The 21,255-nt window shown below is 36.2% G+C and overlaps 1 protein-coding gene across 1 annotated transcript in view; it reads left to right on the top strand.

Annotated features, from left to right (window-relative positions):
• The first annotated feature begins 455 nt into the window (after nt 1-455).
• LOC106458675 (serine/threonine-protein kinase D1-like) overlaps nt 456-21,255 on the top strand; it is a 53,121-nt gene continuing 32,321 nt past the window's right edge. The window contains exon 1 of the mRNA XM_022384935.1: nt 456-647. Within this exon, the coding sequence (XP_022240643.1) occupies nt 582-647 (66 nt within the window). The 5' untranslated portion in view covers nt 456-581. The remainder of the gene's footprint in view (nt 648-21,255) is intronic.

Raw genomic sequence — 21,255 nt, 5'->3', positions numbered from 1 at the left:
TTACCAGTATAACAGTACACGTGTAGAACTTGGAAAAAAATAATTCTGAAAAAATATTGTTTGACTGATGGCAGCGTGAAGGCCAACCTCGTCCGGTAAATACCTATAGTAACTGTATATAGTGTTTCAACCTTGAGGAGTCCATGTTGTATTTTTGATTATCCTGTAGTACACTATTAAAATCAAGTATTCTTTGTTGTTTTTTAAGAATTCATGCCCAAGAAACTTGTGGAAGACGTAATGCACTAGTCCGCTAATAACCAGTTAAAATATCAAATCTGAGTTATTTGTACAGGAAGTAACCTAGGAATTACCGTTATGATTAAACATATCGGCCTGGGGCAAGGGAGTGAGGTTGATATTTGTAATTAACCTTGGCCTGCTTATCTAACATCAGGAGAGGATGTCTCCTACGTAGGAAGGGGGAACTCCGAGATCAACTAACCACCACACGAGTAAGTTGTTGGTAGTGATATAGGCGTTCGTCGCCAGGTGCTGCAACCAGTTCTCGCTTTCGTCGGGAAACGACGCACGTGAGGAGTTCTGATTTGGTGTAGCTGACTGTGTGTTTAGGGGACAACATGATCAGCTGTATGGTAGGACTTGCGGAATGCCCACCCTACCGACGGCGGAGGATATGGCGGAAAGTAAGTTTGTTTGTTTTTTTTTCCTTCACAGAAAGCCAATATTTAAATTTACGTCTAGAAATATCTTAATTTGATGGTAAAAGAATCGCCTAACATTAAGTAAAAGTGTACCATTCTTGCCTGTAAATTAGGGCTTAAATGTTTTTAAAATAAACATTTAAATGAATTATATTTTGTAAATAAAACAAAGAGTAATAAAATCTTGCGAATTTAAAATGCTAATTTAAATCTTTAATAAAGTTTTGGACTTTACTTAAATTTAAGAATATTATAAAGATGTTAATACATGCTTCCCGTAATAGAAAACAACAACAATGGAAACGTCTGTTTTTTTTTATATTTTGTATATACTGTATTGCCCCTAATTAAAAACCCCTCCATAATTATCCGTATTTTTATAAAGCTTACTTTGTGTGATAGTAATAAAACATATAATCCACTTTTATTGCCGTAATTTTGATTTGAAAACAAAAACTTATTATCATTGACATCAACAAATTACGTTTGAGAAATTAATTACCCTTTTGCCGTTTGCAACGCCCAAGGGGGCGTTAATTAGGGACAATAAGCTATTAACTATTACACAGCTTAAGGCAGAGGCGAAGGAGGCAAATTAAAAGTGGTGGGGTAAGCTTTAATTGTCTGAAAGAATTATGACCGGGGTCCAAGGCTCGCCTTAGTGCCCTGGAAGCTCTTTGGATCTGGATTAAATTTTATATATTCACTTGCTTTTCCAGAAAGTAACTTACCTAATTTATATGCATTATTACTGGAACAGATTTAAAAATGAGCGTTCCCCCACTTCCTACACCACTAACTTCAGGGAGTTTTTTTTTAATTAAAACTTAAAATGAGGGAAGTAGGTTTTCGTGATATTAAGATCAGTTGCATAAATGTTTTAATTTTATGTGAAATTAATGAAAGGATCAAACGTCTCCAACACAGACAAGTTTTATTTGTTATTGGTATTGTTACGTCAGCGAGGTCACATGACTAGTATCACGCCACCCGTTTTCTAGAAATATCCTGTTCCTTCGTGAATGCCCTAGCATTTACTAGATTGGGGGTAGTCTTGTATATATAAGATGGTCACAACGTGACGGGATAATGTGTGTAGGTAATGAGTAATTGAACTGCAGTCAGAGAGTGTATAATTGAACTGAACACGTGAGACGTTATAGCGTTTATTATAGAGCGACTGTTGAAATTAAGTGTATCGGTAACGTTGTATTCGGAAAGAATAAACTAGTTTTATTTAAGAAAGGACTTGTGTCGCTAAAGTTTCGTCGGAAAGAATTTACGGAAAATTAACTAACGAACGGAGACGTAACAGTATTTATGTAATAAGAGTCTGAAGTCGGTGCATGATGTAGTAGAGTATCAGTATTTTTGTTATTATTTTACTTTAAGAGTAACCTTGAAAAACGTATCCAAGTAATATAATCATTGTTGTATCATACGTTTTTTGTCGTTGTTTTCTGATGGATTTGTGCTTACCATTCATCTCCAAAAAAGTATGATATTTCATAGATTTTACAGTAGATAGCCATCAAAAGAAGTGAAATGGTAATTGTTTGTCTTAAACCAAAGTTGCTAGATGACTTTTAATACTGAAAAAAGTATAATTTTAGTTAGGTAAGAGCCAAAAAACAACAATTTTAAATGCGCGTCTCGTGGCACAAGGCTCAGTCGTGTAACGCCAAGAAAGTAAAACACGAGTCCCATTTATTTCTAGTCCACACTCACACGCAGGTTTTGTAAAATAAATCAGGTTCTCTCTACAGTAATATTTTTAATTTCACATCCGTTCAAACAGGTATATGACGTATTGTTGGTATAGTTTACACCTTGCATACATTATTGTGTGACACATTTCGTTGGTGTAGTTTTCACGTTGCACATTTTACTGGCGACACTCGAGAGAAGCACTTTGAAAAGACGGTCTGCCGTATAAAAAAAAAAATTCTGATTTTGAAATTCAATTATACCAAAGTATGCAAACTTAAGAATGAAGAACCTCGTATTCACATGTAGGCAGTCGCCTCATTTTTTACACTTTCCTTTCAAATCATAACTGTTTTTATTCCACTTGTATTTCATTAAAACACATGAAATAAGTAAACTTCTTGTTTCTCGTCGTATTTATTAAAACCCAGAAATTCTCTTGTCGGATGTAGTTCGTATAAAAATAACTTTAACGATCATATTTGTGTCTATATAAATCCATCCCCAACATTTGGTCAAGAATGTCGAAACGTATAAATTCAGATCAAGAAAGAGTTAGTTAGCAGGAAGCATCTGGATGGTAGATTTAGAAGCTTCCACGTCTGTTCCAGTATCGCAGGTGCGTGTTATCCAACTTGCTCATCCTCAGAAGCCTAGTTTAACGATCATATTTGTGTCTATATAAATCCATCCCCAACATTTGATCAAGAATGTTGAAACGTATAAATTCAGATCAAGAGAGAGTTAGTTAGGAGGAAGCATCTGGATGGTGGATCTAGAAGCTTCCACGTCTGTTCCAGTATCGCAGGTGCGTGTTATCCAACTTGCTCATCCTCAGAAGCCTAGTGCGCTGCACATTTGATATTGTCCTGCTACAACAATTAAAATGGATAGCAAGTACAGCTTACTTAATCTAGTTCACGTATCCATTTTAGTTGTTGTAGCAGGAGAGCCGAAATATCCCCTCAAGATCAACAAGTACAGCTTACTTAATCTAGTTCACATGATCTTGAGGGAATATTTCGGCTCTCCTACTGCAACAACTAAAATGGATAGCAAGTACAGCTTACTTAATCTAGTTCACACCACAACAGCCGTTGTTCGTGAAAGTTGGTGATATAAACAGCCCCTGGACCACTATTGTACAACGTCGTTAGTGTGTCAGCCGGCCTTGATGAGTCCTGGTATTAGCCGAAAAGCCTCGTCGGCGTTGGATACGGCTGGTGTAGTATGATTGGCTTAAAATATTCTGCTTTCCTTTCACTCATAACTTCTTAGAACAATATTCGCCGCTGTTGTAAAGTGTATCGTTCGTCTACGAGCCTGGTTCAGCTGTTCAAACAATGTACTGTTTGCTTCACTCATCGTAAAATGAAAACACGTACCAGCATGCTCCAACACTTAGTTTTACTGGGTAATATATCAGAAAGCAGGTGTGTATTCCCAAGAGAAAATTACTGACGTTTGAAAATCTGGCTACTCTCCATTTCTAGTCGACGATTATGACATATGAATTAATAATTAAAATTTACTTTTCTTCCTTCCCAGATGATTCGCGTAGTAGGCCTCTTGTATACGCGTTTTGTTACAAATCTACACCAGTCAACACTAGGCTGCCTTTAACTGCCATGTAGAATTCCGGTTTCCAACAATATAGGCGTTGTCATCTTTCAATAACGACTTTTTTTTTAAAGACAAACAAACTAATCACAGTGAAATTTAAATTTAGTAGTATTTTCGTATTGTGGACCTGAAGACCTAGATCTCAAGCACAATAGCTTCTACTATAACTATAAGGCATTATATGTGTACAAAGAAATCTTGAAAACAGTCGACTCCCAGGATATGTATCGAACAACGTGGCATAACCAAATAATTTTAATTAACTTATAAATACAAACAAACTATGGAAATCACACCGCAAGAGAAGAATTGTGTATGTGTTCAACAATTTGGTCAAACGACCTTCATCGAGTCGTTTGGCTCAATTGTTCACCAATTTGTGAAGATTAGCTGTTTGTCATAAGTGGTTTCATTTATTCATAATTTAAGATTTTTTTAATATAAAAATGACTTATAATAATAAGTATAATATCATTGAATAATCCTAGTTATTTTGTTCTTTAATTTCTTCAGCACACATATATTGTTATGTATCTGCTTGTTTCATAATTTCCGGTAAAAATTCTTTCCCAGTGACTTCAGTGATATAAGTTCCTTCTTGATTAAAACTTGTTTATTCTTTCTCGTTACAAACTTTGTAATACACTTAATTTCCACAGTCACTTTAAACTTAACAACCTTTATGATACATGCTATAAATCACAGTGATTCACACAGTTTATTTACGGTGCCTACTGTTCACTTGACTCAATTATCTCTATCTTCAATCTATCTGCATATCTATCTACCGCTGGCTTATATACTAAACAAAGAGGGCGTCTAGGAAACACTGGGACATTCGCGAGGTTCCCCGATAAGTCATGATCCTTCTAGAAACTCCAGCGCGCATGCTCCCAGCGTCGCGTGACTTCCGCTGTCGTAACAACATATATAAAATTTTAATACTAGAAATAAACGACCTTAATACACCAGATTTGTTATCAACGTTTCGCTTTACAGCTTACTAAAACACAAACCCTAACTAACAGTACAAAGCTTCAAAAAACAACTGAGGAGACCGGATTTAGAAATAAATAACTACAGTTGGAATCGTGAGTTGGAGGTATTTAATCAGAGATAAAACTAACTGAGCTACCTTACACTAAAACTGGCTCCTTTTTCGAATAATCGTCGTTAAGGTTAAGCTTTTCTGTCCCCTAAACTGTCGCGAACTGCCAAAATGTAAGTACTGCAACAACCGTTAAGATTGTCACATGTATATATATTCTGTATGCGTTCAGTTTATGTTCCTGAAATCCCACGAAACGACGCTAATCCGCGCACCCCGTGGTTCAGAAACATTCTAACCAGTTTTTAACACTGCCTGGTATGGCTTGGTGGTTAGGGCACTCGACTCTTCATCTGTGAGTTGCGGGATCGAACCCAGTATCCGAACCTGCTTACCCTTTCAACCACGTGGGCGTTATAATGTTGCTGTCAATCGCGCTATTCGTTAGTAAAGAGTAGCCCAAAAGCTGCCGATGGGGTGGTATTGAGGAACTGCTTTCCCTCTAGTCTATCACTTCCAAATTATGAACGGCTAGCGCAGATAGCCCTCTAGTGGCTTTACGTGAAATTCGAAACAAATGTTTTTGAACATTCGAGTTTTATGTAAAAGCCAACCATGTACTTCAAAACAGTTCACACTAACACAGGCTAGTGGCGGTTTGATACGTCTAAGGGTAGAGTGTGTGAAATCTAACCCCTGTTACCCCCACACTAACACAGGCTAGTGGCGGTTTGCTACGTCTAAGGGTAGAGTGTGTGAAATCTAACCCCTGTTACCCCCACACTAACACAGGCTAGTGGCGGTTTGCTACGTCTAAGGGTAGAGTGTGTGAAATCTAACCCCTGTTACCCCCACACTAACACAGGCTAGTGGTGGTTTGATACGTCTAAGGGTAGAGTGTGTGAAATCTAACCCCTGTTACCCTCACACCAACACAGGCTAGTGGCGGTTTGCTACGTCTAAAGGTAGATTGTGTGAAATCTAACCCCTGTTACCCTCACACCAACACAAATTGATTTGAGAAAGACGGAATGAAATACTGTACCCCCTACCCCCCACCCTTCCTCCTCGCAGGAATCAATGCACATTTGAAATTAGTCCTAAATTAGTCCTTTAAATACAAACTATATTTTTAAGTTTATTCCAGAACAGAAATAAGTTAATAAATCATACATTTTGAAAATTTGCCAACGAGTAAATTACATTTAAGCTATGGGTTACTTGTTTGCCAAATTAACAGTGAAGGGGTTGTATGCGAGTTTAATAACGTGCAGTTAGTAAAATTTTTTAGATTATCAAATTATTTCGTTCTTTTGTTTTTCAGAATATTTAAAATTGTAACAATGACCACAAATCAATAAACATTCATATTGCAGAACCTTACAGTTTGCCTATAACAAAAATTTATTTTGTTTCTCTGTTTGTTGTCAAGCGCAAAGTTACACGGTGGGCTATTTGTACTGTGCCCACCACGAGTATCGAAACCTGATTTTTAACGTTATAAGCGGTTTATCAGTATAACACTAGTATTGACGATTAATTCGACTAAAAACTACAATTTTAATACACATCTTACCACATAAATGTATATATTCCATCCATGTAAAAAAAAAAATCACAAAAATTTGAGTTTATTTGTTTTTCTCATGATTTAATAACTTCGGCTTGTTGCCGAGAGAAAAAATGTCGTGGTTGAACGCGGAAACAGGGCATTGAAAAGGTTGACCTTGAAGTGTGGCAGTGCTTTCCACGAGGAGGTGAGTCAGAAAGGGCGTTGTATTATCGTAGGTTTTGTTTATTCACTGTCAGCGGCCGAACATTGGGTTTTCACACCCATTCGTACATACATGAGTATAGCAGCACCTCCAGCGGTTGTTGAACTTCTGACGTAGAACCAAGTCTTCTCCTGGGCTTTCGATCTTGCCTTACGGGAATACCACAAGCAGGTGATTGGTTGGCGTTCATGGATAAAATCCGCTGCCTGAGGTGTTGTTGAAATTGTTTTTGACTTCTTTTTTTTTTTTCGTTTGTTTGCTTAACATACTTAGGAGATAAAAGGCTGGCTTTCGCTGGTTCATTTCCCAAGTCTAACTTTCACCTTGGTATTTTCCCTTTTCTGTTCAATGGTTTCCCATTGCAACCTTCAATAGTCAGTTTTCCCCACATCAGCGGGGAAGGTCGTATTTGTTGAAGGTCGAGAAACAGGTTTGTAACGCGGGGTATCTGAGAGCAGTACTGTGTACAATAAAAGCCACTATTATCATACCCAAAATCGTCCCTGAGTAAAAAAAAATCACACGGTTTATCCCAGCAAATAAGAGATATCAGTTTTACGAATCGTGACCCCTACTTATATATTGTTTTTATAACAGTGATTATTAAAGTGCTAAAAAAAATGTTAAAACCTTGATTATGGATATGTGTGTCTGTAGGTGAGTACAACCGTTTCTTTCGTGGAGCAATATCTATCAAGCACAAAAACAAGTTATTTTCAAATGATAATTGGTATCTATATTTGTCTTCTAATGGCTACTGTTAATGAGAATTAAAAAAAAAAAGGAATAACTTAAAATCATGATGCAGTAGTGCAGTTACCCGTGTGAACATTTTCGAACCATCGTGATATTTATAAGCATAACATATTCGATTACGAGGAACCCACTTTGAGACTAATAATGATGACCTGATGATGACAAAACCTTGTGGAAATGTTGTACATTTGCTGTTATGTTAAACTTATATTAAAGTTTTTCTTTATTACCCATTCAAGCCGTCTCCAACCATTATTAAGCATAACATATGTTTTCAGCTTCTTTGTATTAATGTAGGAATTTTTCAAGATATATTTGTGCAGGTATTTGTAGTTTTCACGTAACATGTTGATCAATATAAGTGTTAAGTTCCAGTTGTTCTGTATCATTCACCTAGACTACAGCGCCACGTTAAGGTACTGATGGGCCCCTAGGCGAAGTATATGCAAGTGGGAGAACCCCACGCCCACCCTTGCTTTTAAGAAAATACCATACAATTTAATTAATTGAATTTATTAGTGATAATAAATTAAGGAAATAAAAAAAAAAGATAGAAAATATATTTCTTAAAAACTGGTTTATGATTATTAATATGCTCGCAACGCGCGGTTGGCCCTGGGCAACTGCCCCTGCAAGAGTAGCAAGCACAAAGATAGCTGCAATGTTATCTGTAGTATGTGAAGTGAGACTGTTGTCTTTCCTATTGGCAGTCAGGTGACCTCTTGAGGTTATGATTTGCCTCGTGTTTCATTGGGAATGACCAGTTTTAACTGTCTGAGTACGTAACGTGAGATTTACTCATGCGGGAACACGATGTCATGTCTTTATTCAATCACACTAAACGATCTCTCTATTTCGTGCAAACTCAGTCAGAGAACATTTAACATTTCCTCTGTTATCTTTGCAGATCTATGTTGTCATAGTAATATATTTGCTTCACGTGAGATTTTTAGGTGGTCTTTGTTTTGTTGTGCAAATGTAAAATTATTAATATCTTTGAGACACGGTTTCAAATTATTGATCCAAATCGTGTGATATCTGTCATAAAGTATTGGGTACTTCGATATTATAAATTTGTGATAAATGTTACATTTAATAATTGAAAAGGCGAGAAATATTGTGTGTGGTTCGTGTTTATTTCATTTTATTTTCTCATGAATAATACAGTTTTAAAAAAAGTGTTAATGTGTCTATTCCTAAACTACTTTACGAGATTGCATTGAACTTGATGTATAGTCTAGAAACGAGAAAAAATGCAGTTCCATTCCGGCCTTGTCATTGCCACCAAGCGGCGCCACAATAAAAACCGTAATTACTACCACGTTATGTTGGTTGCAAGGAGCATGGCCTTTCTGAAAATTAGTATGCATGTATGAAATCGAAAGCAGAAAAATTCATGCTGCAACTTGCTCTAGCGACACTCGCAGAACCTTATAAATTGTAATGGATGTAATTAAGCCTTTTTTCTTCTTTACTTCAAATGTATGTGTTTGTTTTACATGCTCCGTTGATTTATTGCAGCGAGTTCTCACAGATGGATATTGAGGTGTAGCTCTTATAGCTTGATATTTTGATCTAAAAATGATCTAACTTCAGTTTTTGTGTATAACAAATAAATCTTGGACGTAGCAACAAGAAATGAAAAACTTAGTGGTAAATGTCACTGTTTCGGCCAAACAAACTCGGGGGAACCAATGAAAGATATTTGACCGAAATAATCCAAACAAACTCGGGGGAACCAATGAAGGATATTTGACCGAAATAATCCAAACAAACTCGGGGGAACCAATGAAGGATATTTGACCGAAATAATCCAAACAAACTCGGGGGAACCAATGAAGGATATTTGACCGAAATAATAACCATAATTATTTTTCTTAGTAGTTTTAATTATTTGAGTCTTTATTCAAACTACACCATTAGATGATGTAGATATCCCGTAACGGATTAAAAAAAGTTGAAGGTGGAGGGGGACAGTGTATAAGTAGGATCTGAGCAAATTGTGAAGACCATAAAACAGACCCGGCTAGAGCTTTTCTTAACTGGGGAGAGAGCAATAAGACATATAAATGGGTCGAATCTAAAATTAGATTAATGAACGGCATTAGCTTGAGGGGACTAATAATATTTCAGGGTATCGAACCTCTTCCCCCCCCCCCTCCCCCTGCTAGCGCCGGCCTTGCTCTAAAACTTAATTTTTTGTCTTACAAAACACGATAATAACATTGTTTTATTATATACTACAATACTTAATAAATCTTGTTGTTGCTGAATTCTGTGCAGTTTTGTGTATTCTTCATTCTTTTATTTTGTATTACTAGTGTTTCAGGAGTATAAACACAAAATAACTCACAAACCTGCATATCCTTTCACTGAAGCAACACTTCTACAAACACTGTCATTTATAGAAGTAGGATCGGACAAAAAAAGAAAACACCTACAAATTTAACTTGTTGATAATTCATCAAATACTTGAAGAAGAAGAAAAAAAACCGATTAAATCACGTTTAAAACCTTCCAAGCAGATCTATTCTCTCTTAGGTCAAGGTTGATACACTTGCCCTTATGGAGATGAAGCACTGCAGCATTGGTTAGCCTCTTTGCAGTAGTATTTGCTCTTGGGTAGGATTTTAGCTTGAATATGCATGAAAAAAGATATTTCTAGAAGCTGCTGATGCTGGGATAACTAGTGAAAGAATAGTGAACTATTTGAAAGCGATTTATTTATTGGGTCTCGTTTGGAAACCATTAGAAAAGGTCTTATCAGTTATGCCACGTCACAGTAGTTGGGGGAGTCAAATCATGTGTTTCTTCTCCTCCTCTCACTCCCCAAGTAAAAAAAAAAATGCGTGACTGGGTTGGGCTGTGGCCGTGAAAGAATCACCTTTTGACCACCAGGCGGCATTATGGGTAAATTAATAAAGCTTGGATTTCTTTAACACTAACTGGCTGGAAGTACATACGTAAAGACTAAAGCGTCGTACAAAAAGTGCAAGTTTGGAACTTACTGATGTGCATCTCACGTTGTTGCTTGTACTGCTTTCCTGGAAAATTTGGAAATAAGGTAGGAAAACACTTCCGGTAAGTTACTGATAGCATCTATGTTAATGACTTTGTTTTTTATTTGAAATACTTTGGAAATGTCCACAATTGTTAACATTCAAATTTATCGAACATTGTGAGATAAAAGTAGGTGGGTGGGTAAAAAAAACGAAAATCTCTTCGATAAAGCGCGTAACAAAAATGATGACAGTTTCCTATCAATGCCTTTTTTAAGTGTGGCTAAACGGACTTTTATTTCTTTTCTTTTTTTCTCGGGTCGAGAGCGATCCAGTGGTTATCGTGAGGTTCTGTGGTTCGCGTCCCAATTACCATTTAGAAAAAATAAATAAAAAACACTCCGCACTTTGGAGCCATGTATGCGTTATAAGAGTGACTTCAAATTCCCCTTTTTATTCCAATATTTCATGAGTTGGCGGTGGGTGGTTTGACTGGCTGTCTTTCTTCTTGTCTATCACTTAAATTAGGAACGGCTATATTAATATAACGTGGCAACATTGGACCTGTTGGTTCATCTCGGCTATTCCATCCTCTATAAACTAAACTATTAATAAACAAACTTTAAAAAAATCTTAAAGCTAGCCCTTATCAATCATATACTTATCAAGCTTTTTCTTAAACTCGTTTAAATTTACTGCTTCCTCAACATCCAAAAGCAACCCATTCCAAAGACCAACCACCCTGTTAGTAAAATAAAACTGTCTTAGTTGAAGATGAATCCTACCCTGCTAAAATTTATATTTGTGTCCTCTATTCCTACTATTCTCACTATTAAGTATGAAAAAGATGATACATCAACACTATCAATTCCCTTTGCAATCTTAAACATCTAAATCAGATCCCTCCCCCAACTCTTTTTTTTTCAAGAGAAAACAATTTGAGACATTTCAACCTCTCCTTGTATGACAACCCCTACATCCCAGGCACCATTTTAATAACCCTTCTATGAACCCTTTCTAACAATTCAATGTTTTTCCTAATGTAAGGAGCTCAAGACTGAACACAACATTCCAAATGTAGCCTAACCAGTGATCTATACAATGAAATTATAACCTCTTTAGACTTGTATTCAATATTTCTATGGATACAACCTAAATAACCTTTTTTCCTTACCACTAGCAACAGCACATTGCTTGGATGGCTTTAAAGGCTGACCTACAATTACACCAATACCCCTTTCTTTTATAACACTATTAAGGTAATTTCCATCCAAATTATACTTATAATTCAAATTATGATAACCCGCATTCATTATATTGCATTTATTATAATTAAAACCCATCTGCCATTTATTTGACAAACTCACTAAATGATCTAAATCCTTATGTAAATCAGCAGCATCCTCTTCACAGCTAGCAACACCCAAGACCTTAATATAATCTGCAAATTTAAGTAACTTATTGACCATTCCTTCATCTATGTCATTGATGTAAACCAAAACTCAACAAACAAACACCTTATTTGCTATATTAACGTCATAACTGAAACAGCGACTTTACATGATAGTTATACATAAGCCTCTATTACCCATTCAAAGTGACACTTTGCTACTGGTGCAAAATTTGGGGGATACGTGGCCCTTCCTTCTCCAGTTCCATCGTCTATGTTTCTTATCGCATTTCTTTCCATACCGGCTTGAAGTCTACTGTTTGGTTTGTTTTCATGCAATTTCTAACTGAATCAACTGAAAGGGAAAAAAAACACCATGTATTCTCGCCCATCTCTTAATCATACTGCTTATTTCGTGATAACATGTACTTTCGTTCTGTTAATATAAATATATTAATATAAAGGGAAAGTGCGCTCTATTCAACCAACCATGTTTGCCCTAATTTAATTTGCAGTCATGTCACTAAGAGAAGAATAGTCACCGTCTACTTTTGTTCTGTAAACTTCTGTTTATGGGAGGAGACTGACCATTGTGTGACTGCGCACGACCAGCTACTTTCTAGTCACCCCACGAGCTTTAGAAATAATCTAACCGTCAATTCACGTCTTTTAGATCTAAGTGACCGTCCACGTTCGTCCTATTTTTTAAATAATATTCTTCTGAACGAGAATTGCTGCTGCGTGAGTGTTTAAGTTAAGATCGTTTCATTTCTCCTTCCCTCATTGTGCAAATAGCAACAACTTATACCTGTTCCATTTACCTCGGACTGATTGTAACCGTAAAAGAAACACTTTGTCCATTGTACAAGAAACACGATCACCGTTTAGCTATATTTGTAAGTTTCTGGAGCTATGGAAAATACACTTTCCCATATTTATATGGTGCACTTACTTGATGCACCAACATACACAGTATTGATAATCATCAAATATCAATTAATTATTCACTTGGTGGTCATAGAAATTACAGGTGCTTTACACTCACTAAACCGTTTGATAAGAAATAAATGTCAATCCCACTATTCGTTGGTAAAGGAATAGCCCAAGAGTTGGCGGTGGATGGTTATAACTAGCTGCCTTCCTTCTAGTCTTTCGCTGCTAAATTAGGGACGGCTAGCGCAGACAGTCCTTGTGTAGTTTTGTGTGAAATTCAAAACAAATCCTCTTACTGGTGCATTCTGGCTTCAAATTATTGAATAGTGTTTTCACTTACGTAAAGCATGGTAAATATCATTACAACAATGCACGAGTAATCTATCTTTCATCTGTTTTGTTTTAACTTAAACGTGGCCACTTTGGTAATTATGCTTACACTAAGATGATTTTATAAAATGTGCCCATCTGCAAAGATTAATTAGCTAGTATTGGTCCACCATTTGTTAATTTAATGATGTAGGAAACTGCTATAATGACGGGCATTGAAGGAAATCTGGGAACTGTATTCTTTATCACTACGTACATGGGGTTTAAGCAGGGATTTAACCAGAATATAGACTGGGAGGTAGCTTTTTCCGAAAGACTGTGGGCCTTCTACACAAAGAACTAAATGATTTGATGTTTTCGTTTTACAAGTTCCTTTTAGGATAAAGTAAAAGCTTGGGTCCTCTTTGTGTTTTCTCTTTTACCTCGGTAATAGTTCCTCAGCGGGACAACGGTAAGTCTGCCTACTTACAAATCTAAAATCCGGGGTTCGATTTCCTGCGGTGGATCACAACAGATAGCTTAATGTGGCTTTGCTCTAGAACAAACAAATCGAAATTGCAAACGAAGCCTCGGTAATAAGCTGCTGAGTTGTAAACGTCTTGGGTGAGTGAACCTTTTCGACTTTTTAGAATATTGGGGGTGGGTATAAAAGCATAAGGTTTGACGTATGAAGGAAAAATTAACAACCTTTGTGTAGCTTGTCTTTCATAGTGCATAATACCAAAATACATTTGACGCCTACTGTCTGTAGGTGGTGGAACTAAAGTTTTTAATACCATCAATACTGTGCAGGGGTCTTTAGGGACCTAAGATTCCCTCAAATAAGGATCAACGAAACGACGACAACTTATACTTCTTGCATGAAAGTAGACCTGAACGGTAAAGGTGTAATTTTACCATATTTTGTACTCTAGCGTTCCTCATTGCAGAGTAGCACTTTCTTATAATGTATACCACATGGACTTACGTCTACGTTCAGCTGGTGGTGCAGTCAAGTTTCTTTATATACGTTTCCATTGAGGGACACATTCGCTGTGCCCTGGAGGGTGCGCCTGTATCCACTACTGATAGAAGACAAATGAACTTATTGTCTGGATGCACGTGCGCATTGGCACGGCCTAGACTAGACCCTGAACTTGCGTATTTTTATTTCAGAAACAAGAGTAAACAAAGAACAGCAGGTAACGAGTTCAGTGGTGGTATATATATATCTTGTCGAAAGTTTTTTAATCCTTTTATTAATCTCTTTAATTTCAATATAATGGTGTAGTTGTCTCCAGCTGCTGTACAAAGAACAGCAGGTAACGAGTTCGGTAGTGGTATATATCTTGTCGAAAGTTTTTAATCCTTCTATTAAACTCTTTAATTTCAATATAATGGTGTAGTGGTCTCCAGCTGCTGTAATTGGATTCAATGAAGAAATACAAAAGAGGCCACTGTTGTGGAAGGCACCAGGCAGTGATGATGATAATAAACGTAAGGTTGCTGATGACGAACTGTGTAAAGTGTTTGCTACAGACTCGGCAGCCGTAAACGAAACGAAATGGCCAAACTGCAACGCCAATTCAGCCGAAAGCTTGTTTGTTTGTTTGTAGTTAAGCACAAAGCTACACATTTGGCTATCTGTGCTCTGCCCACCACGGGTATCGAAACCTGGTTTCTAGTGTTGTAAGTCCGCAGACATGCCGCTGTGCCACGTGCATTACTTGAAAATTGTAAAAAGTAGGGAAATGGCACTGGCACCAACGATATATACACACCGAAATGGTTTGGATGTCAAATGTTATTTCTGTCTTGTAGTAGTGATGCAGATGCTGGACAAAGCAAGGATGTTATGTAAATTGGTGTCAGTTATTTTTAATGCATTTTTGTCCAATACTAAAATAAAGGTAATAAAAAAACATTATAACACTATTAGTAATTAAATGTCATTGTCAGTTTGTTTTTAACTACGACATTTTTTTTTTTTTTGTTTAAGAAATGAAAGTTTATCATTTGCGTTACATCAAATCTCAATGAAATATTTTGTTGCAACTATTAAAAAAAAATAGCCATTGACCGTGGGCATAAAAGAAATACAAGTTTTTGTAACAAGTGAATACGTGAATACAAGTTCCTGCTACGGTGTTTTCCTCGCACTACTTGAGGAGAATGTACAAAGTTGAACTAGCACAGCCACAGCTTGAATCGAATATCTTTTTCGAACTGTATCCAGTGGTGAAGCGGAGAAATTTCTTTATTCACCTGTAAGTCTAGTAACAGTATCATCTTCTCATCATCCAATGAATCTGGAGGACAATAAACTTTTTTCGTTCTTTGTTCCTTCCGAAGTAGTTGTACAAATACATATTCTAGTGCAACAGACGATGTGTTGTACGCAGTTAAAAGCGTATTTGGTTTTATGACTACTGGAAATACTGAACAATAATCCAAATACGTTTCTCGCAGTGCGACTGTCACCTGATAATTTATAATAAAATATTCCTTGAGGAATTCTTGTTGAGTGCAAACCAGGAAATTATTTCATATTTTAAGACGAAGCAATATTAGCACCAATCACATATGGCACTCTAAGGCAACATTTCGTACTGGGAGATATTAATAGTTTTGTTCACAAAAGGTTCTTGCACAGAATTTTCGTAAAAGCTACTCCAGCTGATATTTCTACCTGGCTGTTCGACACCAACAAAGACAACCCTATAATGCGCATCTACCACTACGAAGAGAATTATGCTATGACATCATTTGTAACTGAAAAAAAAAGTTTGGTGCATGGGTCATTACATGCTTGCAAGCTATGGCTCCAATGCAGTGAAGATAGTTCCAGATCTGGAGGAAACTTTTTTTTTCAATGTCCAGCTATTACTTCTCAATTTTCCGAACCTCGAAGTAAAATTTAAATCATTAGTATTATTTGAACCTTTATTAATTTAAAAAAATGGTGTGTGTGGGAATGGTTATATGTAATTTTATGGAAAGAGTGAGAGAAAAAAAAAACGCAGCTATAAAACAAACATCCAACAACGGCTCAAATCGTAAGGTGAGTCATTATGTTATATGCCCTGTTTTTTTTTAGGTACCGACGGAAGTAAGACCCAAATTGTGTTGGGGATACACTTTGTGAAACTCTTGATTATGATTATGAAGGTGATAATAGAGAAGACTATTCTGGTACTTGTAGTGCTACTTCCAAGCCGGAAGAAACAAAAACGACTAGTGAACGAAAGCTGTAGCAAATTTGAGAAATCATTTGAAGTAATGACGGCTGCGCGTGAGAAAATGACTCAAGAAAGAATTGGTATTCATCGTTCGGAGAACACGTGGTAAAAAGAGCAATGGCTCAGTTTAAAATAGATGGAAATTTTTAAAGCCATCATTGGAGAGTTTTCTCGTGGATCATGTGAAGGGAACACGTTCCACATCAACACCGCACGCCGTTTCGTTTACCATTTCAGTTTCATTGTAGTCACTGATTATTTCGGGCGTGGGAGCAAATGGAAGCCCACAAGTGGGGAAGTAACGACACCAGTTTCAGTGTCTAAAACTTAATCCAGAATGTTTAGAAGAAAAAAAATGTATAGGCTATTTTGTCACTCTTTTTAACCTACTCGTTGTAAATATTTACTTCTTTCTGTAATTGAGTTTTTACTCACCTAAACTTCACTCCGATATTGTACAGTTGATATTTACAAAGTGAACTAGATTGTCGTATATGCTTAGGCTACTTACCTTTTACATTACCATATAACACTCTAGTTATTGCTTCAACACGCTTTTCGGATTGCTTTATTTATTACAGGTTAGCATATTCCATGAATGCACATCAATTGTAAGAAGCTCCTGCCGCCACATATCGTAAAATGACTGTTAATGTTTTGCAGGTGATGTGGCATTTCTAAAATATGAATCTCGTTTCGCAATTAAAAGGCCAACCATTTTCAATATATTTTCTATGTCACTCGGAGTCAGTCGCACGAAGGCTTTAAAACCACCCATGTCCTTCATTTTCAAATCGTTCATAACAGAACTGTAAATACCAGTGGAGTCTTCATTATTTTTGTTATGTGGATTGGACTTGGCATTATTTTTACCAGATAATCCAAAAGAACTCTCTAAACGAAAGAAAACATAATAACAATAACTGTGTGTGTGCACCTGAACCGCCTAGACTACTCGTAGATTTGGTAGATCGGAGTGTTTATGAATTAGTTTTTTGTGTGTTTTTTTAAGTAAGTAATAAGATATTTCTCCCCTCCCATCCCCCAGTGGCTCAGTGGTAAGTCTGAGGGCATACAAATCTAAAAATCGGGTTTCGATATCCGTGGCGAGCAGACAACAGATGGGCCATTGTGTAGTTTTTCGCATAACAACAAACAAACAATTATACGAGATTTTCTTAGGATAAGAAATGTCTTGACTCGTATCTTTCACGCGCTAATCCCGTGTGTTTGCTCATACAGATTACATCCATTAGAGATAAAGATGAAAGATGTCACGAAAGGCTGAATAGATCCGAGTTCTCTTTCACAAAGCGTCAATTACCATTGGAATTACTTGTACATTACCCTGAAAAGACTTTTTTTTTTTACATCCCGTTTTAAAAGTAAAGTGTTATGATACTTGTGATTTGTTTTTATGGTGTCTGTCAGTGTTGAAGTGGTATCATTAGTCTTTTTAGACGTTTTTATTTTTACTTTATATAAACATCAGATTAGTTCGTTATGAATAGCAAATATTGTATATAGCTTTCATGTCTTATTTAAAGATTAAAATACAATGTTATTGTTTTTAGACTACCTTAGAGTGAACAATTTCTAAATTCTCTCAAGGTTGAATGTTTACAAAACTTTATGCAGTATATGTTAGGTTTAAACCTTTTTAACTTAAACAATGGGCAAAAGTTAGTCCAGATCGTCCAGTATATAAGATAGACTTCACTGTTGTTTAAGTTACTGATCATTCTGTTACGTTTTCCGTTGTTGTTTTATTGTACTTTTTTAAAAATATATAATTACATATGGCATGAAAAAAAAAAGATGTCTTCAAACCTAGATTGTAAAACAGCCTTTATAGACCACATGGTAGCTTAGTAGTTTTGAGTTGTTAAAAAGTGCTTTATTATCAGTAGGTAGGGGATTAACCCTGTAGCTCAGTTCATAGTGTTGTTGGAGTGCAAGTGGCATTATACTCGTCCTGAGAGTTGCCAAAGTTGGAGGTAGCCGTCTCACGACTCTTGAGTTTTATTTTATTTTATTTTTTGAACAAAAGATTAGTTTGTGAGATGTGGTGAAAGGTTGTTTGAATAGTTAAAAAGATCATTAATATCAGTAGTTGTTGGGTTAAATCTGTAGCTCAGTTGGTTGAGCACTTACTTGAATGAAAGGGGTAACGGTTTCGATCCAAAAGGTTCAAAATTTGAATTAGATATGATGGCCAGGAATCCTTAAATTAGATCTGAGGACGAGCATTGTTTGTGAGAGGAGTGGTGGTAGTCTTATAGCAGTCGAGTAATATATATTTTCGTATCATTGTGTGAAAAAAGTAAATTTGCAACATGTGTACCGAATGGGCCGTGTTAAAATCTTAGGGCTATAGTCATATGGGCTTAACCTAATTTTGATGATGAAGAAAGGATAGTCTTCTCTTCAAAACTGGTTTGTCTATGCCATTGTACAATAGGCCAACTTCTATAAACACAATTTACTGAAAACGGCATGTCCCTCATCATTGAGTCAAATAAATATATATATACCAGATTCTTAACACCTGCCACCTACAGGTGCAAAACGAAACAGTGAAAAAAACTTGTACTACTCTTGATTAACCAAATATTAATCACTTTTTCATTCTACTATTTAATTACTATTAAATTACTACGTGATCTATTTTGCCATAGAAGTGTGGAACTTTTGGTATATTAAAGGTAATATACCACATTATGAGGATGTTTCTCAATGTAATACATGATTTTAGTATTGTTTAATTGTGCAGACTGGGTGTTTGTGTTCCAAACTACACAAATGGTTATCTGCATAGAGTCGTTCCTAATTTTGGACTTGTACACTAAAGAGAAGGCAGCTAGGCAACAGCGTCCTTCGCCAACTCTTGGGCTACTCTAATTAAATAACGAGTCTTGGTCATTATTCTTAATGTACCCATGATTCCAAAGCACGGAGCGCATTTTTGCGGCATAAGTCCACTAAACATAAAGCCTCGATTTCACAGTTGCGGCACTCTAACCATTAGGCCATGCCCGGTTTTGATCTTTATATATACACACACACACACTTACTTTATAGTTAAGAAATTTAACGATATAAGCCGGATAAGGAAAAGTTGTCTATGTTTAATATATACATTTTTTTTGGTCCAGTTGATTCTTAACCATAACATAATATCGTTAATATTTGAACTATGCTATGCCTTAAAGCTCTTTTAGTAAAGACCGCGTAAATTTAATGTTTTATTATACGTATTTGCAAGAACAATATTACATTTTTACTAGGTATAAGACTTAATTTTCTTTTTGTTGTCTTTAAAAGATAACCAGAATCATTGTTAAGATCAGTGGTTTGGTTAATAGAGATAATGAATTATACGCGACCCTGAATGTATTATGATAGTAATTGGGTGTTCGTGATTCAGATAACAAGAAAAAACGAAAGTACCACTCAATCCCATTCGCCCGTCTGAGCAATTACTCCAAACAAAGGGTTTTTCACAGTTGTGGTTGGGAAAAGTGTCTGCCGAATGTGCAGATGATTACTATTATGGGTTAACACGACTTTTATGTAGGTTGCACTGTAGTCTGTCATTGGCTTTGTACCATTTTGTGTACTTTTACATTCACGCAGTGATCCAAATTCTGATAAAAGTTTACTGAGAATGTTTATCGTGTTGGAATTTTCCGTAGAAAAAAAATAGTGACAGACGCATAAACTGGTATCGATAGTCTTTAGAACTCTTTCGGAACTTTCGTATGTAGGCTTAGAACTCTTTCGGAAACTGTACGTTGGTGTGGCGTATGTAGGCTTAGAACTTTTTCGGAAACTGTACGTCGGTGTGGCGTATGTAGGCTGAGAATTATATCGTTTGCTGGTTTAAAAATATAAATTATACCAACAGGAGATTGTTTAAAACATATTTTAGTGAAATTCAGTCGATATATCGTAATATGAATCACTGGCTGGAGAAAACTTGGAAGAGCGATGACGTTTCGGTTAACTTTCTGGGACCTTAAACAAATTGATGTGTGAAGATGGTGATCCACGAAAGTGAGTCGAAATGTTTAATTGGCTCATTTTCGGGCAGGTGATCTATACTGATCTTCATCAGATGAGCTGATAATATTATGGTTCTTGTATAGTAGACCATAAATAGGTTATTAACTTTATTAAATAATATTTTAATAATAACTCGCATAATCACCTATTCTAGAAAAAAAAAGAAACGTTTCTCGATGTTTTCATGTACTCAGTGTTATGCGGATGTGAGAGTTTTATAAACAATCCGGAAGTTGTACATGAATCAGTGGAAAATTGGGTTAAACTATCATTACTGTTTTAACTAAATAATGAGAACCGAGCGTTACATATACTATTTAACTGTGCCATATAAAATGCATAATTGGTTGTTTTTAAACGACCACACTTTTAGTTTGTAGATTATATATATATATATATAAGCTACAAAATTAAAGAAGAAAATAAAGACGAAAATACATCATAAGGAAGAATAGCGCGAATCTTATACAGCTTATCCAAACCTTAGATGAAATACAATTTAATGTAAATTCTTCAAAAAAGAAAAATCGCAGCTACAATACAAACATCCAACACCGGGACACAAATCATAAGGTGCGTCATCATGGAATGTCTTGGTTTTAAGAGGTACTGGCGGAAGTAAGACCCAACTTGCGTTGGGGGGTACGCCGTCTATCAAGAACAGATGTGGGTGCTCTAGCCCACAACGTCCCACATCTTTACCACCTTTCGTTGTCTGCAGCCAGATGCGAGAAGGTGGTTGCTCA

Source organism: Limulus polyphemus, unplaced genomic scaffold, assembly GCF_000517525.1.
Source record: "Limulus polyphemus unplaced genomic scaffold, Limulus_polyphemus-2.1.2 Scaffold500, whole genome shotgun sequence".
In the NCBI taxonomy this organism is placed as follows: Eukaryota; Metazoa; Arthropoda; class Merostomata; order Xiphosura; family Limulidae; genus Limulus; species Limulus polyphemus.
Note: the sequence above shows the minus strand (reverse complement) of the source record. Positions and strands in the feature narration are given on the sequence as shown.